This window comes from Panthera onca, chromosome B2, assembly GCF_046562875.1.
Source record: "Panthera onca isolate mPanOnc1 chromosome B2, mPanOnc1 haplotype 2, whole genome shotgun sequence".
Lineage (NCBI taxonomy): Eukaryota > Metazoa > Chordata > Mammalia > Carnivora > Felidae > Panthera > Panthera onca.
Genome location: NC_138343.1, coordinates 119,132,361 through 119,138,832, shown reverse-complemented (window position 1 = coordinate 119,138,832; position 6,472 = coordinate 119,132,361). Strand labels below are relative to the sequence as shown.

General features: G+C 38.0%; 1 protein-coding gene across 1 annotated transcript; it reads left to right on the top strand.

The window, feature by feature from the left end:
* Positions 1-376: 376 nt before the first annotated feature.
* On the top strand, positions 377-1,408 carry LOC132666493 (trace amine-associated receptor 3). The gene has a single exon (XM_060614537.1). The coding sequence runs from the start codon at positions 377-379 to the stop codon at positions 1,406-1,408; it is 1,032 nt and encodes a 343-aa protein (XP_060470520.1).
* Positions 1,409-6,472: the final 5,064 nt, after the last annotated feature.

The following is a 6,472-nucleotide window of genomic DNA, read 5'->3' as shown; positions in this document are numbered from 1 at the left end:
AGATCCCTATACAAGTGGAATAAACTCTTAAGAAGCTCTCAATACCTTAAAAAGAACAGAGCAATCAATAGATAAACCCAGGTTGAATGAACAAATGGATGAGTGGAATAGAATAAAATAGAACAGGAAAGAATAAGTAGTTGAAACTTTTCCTGCCCTGATGCAGCAAATAACTCAGAGCGCAACCACAATTGGCATAATTTTAAATATTTAAATAAATGGAAATTAAAATGAATTCATAACAGATGTCTTTTTTATGCAGTTAATGCTTTTTTTGTGTGCAATTAGGAGCTGAAGTTTCCTGGAATCATTTTTAAGAGGAGAGGAAACACAGACTCATCTTCCTAGAAAAGGGACTTTTAAGTGATAAAGCACTATGGATCCAATTTATATTCCTGAAGACTTATCCGGTTGTCCAAAATTTGGGAATAAATCTTGTCCTCCCGTAAACCGCTCTTTGCATGTCCGAGTGATAATGTATTCAATTATGACTGCAGCCATGTTTATCACTATCTTCGGAAACTTGGTTATAATGATCTCCATATCACATTTCAAACAGCTTCACTCTCCCACAAACTTTCTGATCCTCTCCATGGCAACCACCGACTTCCTTCTGGGTTTTGTCATCATGCCATACAGCATGGTGCGATCAGTGGAGAGCTGCTGGTATTTTGGGGATGGCTTTTGTAAATTCCATGCAAGCTTTGACATGATGCTTAGCCTAACCTCCATTTTCCACCTCTGTTCCATTGCTATTGATCGATTTTATGCCGTGTGTTACCCTTTACATTATGCGACCACAATGACCACCTCCATGATAAAGCGACTGTTAGCATTTTGCTGGTCGGCACCTGCTCTTTTTTCATTCAGTTTAGTTCTATCCGAGGCCAACGTTGCCGGTATGCAGAGCTACGAGATTCTTGTTGCTTGTTTCCATTTCTGTGCACTTACGTTCAACAAATTTTGGGGGACGATATTGTTCACTACATGTTTTTTTACTCCTGGCTCCATCATGGTTGGTATTTATGGCAAAATCTTTCTTGTTTCCAAACGACATGCTCAAGTTATCAGCAACATGCCTGAAAACACAAAGGTGGAAGTGAAAAAAAACTTATCTAAGAAAAAGGACAGGAAAGCAGCTAAGACCCTGGGAATAGTAATGGGGGTGTTTTTAGCATGCTGGCTGCCTTGCTTTCTTGCTGTCTTGATAGACCCATACTTAGACTATTCCACTCCCATAATAGTACTTGACCTTTTAGTGTGGCTTGGGTACTTCAACTCTACTTGCAACCCCCTCATTCATGGGTTTTTTTACCCATGGTTTCGGAAAGCTCTTAAGTACATATTGTCAGGCAAAATATTTAGCTCTCACTCAGGAACTGCAAACCTATTTCCTGAGGCACATTAATAAAAAAAAGCTATTACAAAAGTGAAGAGAGTATTGAAAATGAGACTTATCATTTTGGCCTCATGCCTCGCATTAATGATACTATTAAATTTCAGTAATCCGGATAAGTGTCTCAGAACGTGCGCAACAGTTACCTTCAGTATCTTTGACCCATCAGGCATCAGCCGTGTATTAACTGTGAACTCTATCTAATCAACACTCCCATCTGACTGGGGGAAAATACACAAAAGAAGAATAAAACATTTTGGAATAGGTTGGCCTCTACTTACACACATGAGACAATTATAAACCCATAAAAGAATCAATGTAAGAATAAAGAAAATAAAGTGCTAATGGTTTTGGTTGCTGACTCCACTCTAGGAATTCAGAAAATAGATTATTGAGGCCTGCGGACCCATGGAGAAAGTGTGACATAAGGTTGGTCTATACTACCAACTAGCAGTCAGTCTCCTTTATTGTTTGGCTTGGGAGAATTATTAACCATCATTATATGAATTATTCAGTCATTTCCTGACACCCCGAAGCTTACTACAAAGAGCTGCCCATTGGAGAAGCAGTTGATTACAAATCATCATATGCAATTTGAGCTTTTATCCTTGTGATTTCTCACTCCGTGGTTTATATTTGAAATGACTTCCTGTTTCTTTGTCCCCACCTTCTTCCTCTGCATGCTGTGTCTACACCACCTGCCAGCAATCACAAAGCCTCTCCCTGTACTCGTTTGAATCATTTTCTCTGTAAGTTGCCCTGCCTTCCTGCCAAATAAATTTCATCCACACCACAATGCCTATGATTTAAGTCAGATCATTAATGTTTGGTGAGAATCCTTCCAGTGATTCTTCCGTGAAACATTAAGAAAAAACAGAAACTTCCTTTTATCTGATACCAGGATGTACCATGTGCACATCCTGTCCTACGTTGGATTAAGTTGTGGGATGGAAAAGAGGAGAAGCAGAAGGAGGGCAGATTGCTCAAGTTCAGCTTTAGGTCAGACTCAGAATTTGAATAGGCAAATTTAATTCTGGCTTTTTCCCGACTCTCTTCTAAGCCCTTCTCTCCCCATACCCTGACATCCATGTTCTAGGTCCAGCTATGGACAATCATTGGGCTCCACTTGTGCCTTGAAGGACAACATGATTCCATAAGGATGATTCCTCTTCACCATCATTACAGTTTTCATTCCCTGTACTTGTTGGTAGAAAAGCAAAGGGGTGTAATAAATGCATAATTGAATGCCTGCCAAAATATTTACTAATGCAGTGCAACTGCTCGTCTTGAGACGAGAGGGAGAGAGATTGGGTATGAGTAGCACTGCCTGGCTCCTTCTTCCTGAGAGTCCCAAAAGACTGTGGACACCACCCAAGTATACCTCTTCCCTCACAGTTGACGACCAGGGGGCCTGGCTGGCTCAGTCGGTAAAGCATATGACTCCTGATCTCGGGATCCTGAGTTTGAACCCCATATTGAGTGTAAAGATTACTTTAAAAAAATTATCACAGATGAAGACCTTACAACTGACTTGCTGACTGTAGATAGAAATCTATTCTAAATATAAATGGAATAATCTATTGGAATAGATTCAGCTAGGCAATGCATGTAATAGCTCTAAGACTATAGGAAAACTGTCTCTACTCATTGATATAGATATTGAGTCCTCAATAAAGGATATAAATATTCATCATATGCCTTCCCTCCCATCTGTGTTAACTAGTGTTCTTGCCTCAGGTTTCACAGCTTTCTGATCTACTCTACACAGTTTTCTGAAGTTAACAACTTTCTTCTTAAATATCTTCCATTGTTTCTATGCTAGATTCCCTCTATTTACACTAGTGGGGAGCACAGATTAAGATTAGGATTAAGGTGGTCCCTTGCTGTGGGGTGTCCAATGGCATTGTACCAATGAGAAGCACCCGCAAGAGATCGAAGGATGGACAGAAGTTGAAATCAGGGTAACGCAGATAACCTCTCTGTCACATTGCCCTGGAGTTGGCTGACTTCATACAAGAAAGGACATGTGGAGTCCCTCTCCATACAACTATTCTCTCAAGTTCCCATAGCCACTCCCTCTCGCTGTCACTTAGGGCCCCACAGGGTGGTGACTGTATGTTATTGCTGCCCCCGGATACTAGGCTGTTTCTTGCTGGTTTTCTTAATGCTGCCCACATCATTGTAAATAGTGCCTTTATTAAACTCTCCTCAATCACCCAGGTTGATTGTGCCATCTGTTTCCTGCTAGACACATGGTGAGTGTAGCTTTCATTGCTCTAAGACAAAGTTTTGAAATTCTTCTCAAAAACATCAAGTCTGTCCAAACCCAACTTGGCCTTTCTTTGTGTTTTCACATTTAGTCACTTCTCTGAAGGGATTGTTGGTGTCCAATAAATCATTCTTCTGTTAGTCCTACCTGGGGGCAATTTGCCTTCCTCCTCTACCTGACAAACTTTTTATTTTTAGGATCAGTCATCAATGTGAGATTTATGGTGTCCTCTTTGTGTATAGAAAAGATTATTTGAGGGGCACCTGGGTGGCTCAGTCAGTTAAGCGTCTGACTTCGGCTCAGGTCATGATCTCACAGCTTGTGAGTTCGAGCCCCGTTCAGAGTTCAGAGCCTGAAGCCTGCTTCGGATTCTGTGTCTCCTTCTCTCTCTGCCCCTCCACTGTTTGCACACTGTCTCTCTCTCTCTCTCTCTCAAAAATAAATAAAAAGATTAAAAAAAAATTTTAAAAAAAAAAAAGAAAAGATTATTTGAGGTAATTTTGGCTTCTAAAATTAATCTTTCACTTACAAAATAATAATATTGAAAAACGTAGCTCTTCCTTAAAAATCTTATTTAACTTATAACTTTTATTTAATAGTAACATATAAACTATAATTTATAAACAGAATATAGTTACTCTATTTCCACAGTTAGTAACTTCTAACATCTTTAAGGGGCAAATACAGCCTATTTAATTGAATTATCTTAATATTTTATTTGTATTTATCAAAATGTTCAACTTCTCTTTTTGTAGTTTTTAATTTTTTTTAATTTTTTTAGTTTTATTTAATTTTATTTTAAGTAGTCTCCATGCCCAACATGGAGCTTAAACTCACGACCCCAAGATTAAGAGTTCCATGCTCTACCAACTGAATTAGCCAAGAGCACCCCTTAATTTCCCTTTCGAAAATTTGTCAGACTAATGCATAAAACTTTTCCTAGTACTTAGAAACTCTTGTAGACTTAATGACTTACAAATATGGTAATTTTAAGATTCTTTTGTTTTATTTTATTATTTTTTTATTTCAAAGAGAAAAAGAGACCATGAGCAGGGGAAGGGGCAGAGAGAAAGAGAGTGAGAGCATCCCAAGCAGGTTCCACGCTCAGTATGAAGCCTGACACAAGGCTCAATCTCATGACCTGGGATCATGACCTGAGTTAAAATCAAGAGTCAGATGTTCAATTGACTGAGCCACCCAAGCGATCCGGTAATTTAAGATTCTTAGCAATTATAATACCATTTATAGACCTAACAAACTTTTCTTGGCCTTTCAACTTAAAAATCATGGCTAAATTAATTATTTAATAACAGATTTCATAAAACAAAATAAGAGGCTTCTGTACAGCAAAGGAAAACAATCAACAAAACTAAAAGACAACCTACTGAATGGGAGATTATACTTGCAAATGACCTATCCTATAAAAGGTTAGTATCAAAAATGTTTAAAGAACTTACACGACTCAACAGCCAAAAACAAATAATCCAATTAAAAAATAGGCAGAAGACACGAACAGACATTTTTCCAAAGAAGACATCCAGATGGACAACAGACACACGACTAGATGCTCAACATCATTCATCGTCCGGGAAATGCAAATCAGAACCACAGTGAGATATACCTCACACCTTTTAGAATGGCTAAAATCAAAAAAAGAAAAAAAAAAAAACAGAAGAAAGAACAAATGTTGGCAAGGATGTAGAGAAAAAAGAACCCTCTTGAGCATTGTTGGTGGGAATGCAAACTGCCGCAGGCAGTCTGGAAAACAGTATGGCTTTTCCTCAAAAAGTTAAAAACAGAAGTACTCTATGATCCAGTATTCTCACTACTGGGTATTTACTCAAAAAATACAAAACCACTAATTCAAAGGGATACATGCATCCCTGTTTATTGCAGCATTATTTGTAATTGCCAAATTATGGAAGCGGCCCAAGTGTCCATGAATGGATAAAGAAGAGGTGGAATATACATGTATATCAATATTATTCAGCCATTGAAAGGAATGAAATCTTTTTAATTTGCAACGACATGGATGGACAGCGACAGAGTATAATGCTAAGCAAAATAATTCAGTCAGAGAAATACAAAAGCTATATGATTTCGCTCATATACAGAATTTAAGACACAAAACAAAGACAAAACAAGAAGAGAAAGAAAGAGAGACAAACCAAGAAACGGACTGTTAACAATAGAGAACAAACTGGTGATTACCAGAGAGGAGGTAGGTGGTGAGGGAATGGGTGAAATAGGTGATGGGGATTAAAGAGTTCACTTATCACGATGAGCACTGAGTAATGTATGGAATTGCTGAATCCCTGTATTATCTACCTGAGACAAAAATAACACTATATTTCGACTACACTGAATTAATATTTAAACACTTAATGAAAAAGCCCTAAAGAAGTAGGAAAATGTTCCATACTAATGGATTTAAATTCTCAATATGGATTGAAGATGACAGTGCTCCCTGTCGATGTATAGGTTAAATGCGATCCCAATCAAAAGCCCATCAAGATGTGTGTGTGTGTGTGTGTGTGTGTGTGTGTGTGTGTATGTTGAAGGGCTGATTGTAAAATGTTCATGTGGAAATGCATAAGATATAGAAAAAAATCTTGAAGAAGAACAAAGAGGACCTTCCACTACCAAATATTGATTACTACTACAAAGCTATAGTAAGTAAGACAGTGTTATAACGGTGAAAGGATAGAACGGAATAGAAAGCCCAGAACCAGTTCCATATATATTTGGTTACCTGATATAAGATCAAGGCACCGCTGCATTTATATATACTGTGATTCCATTTATAA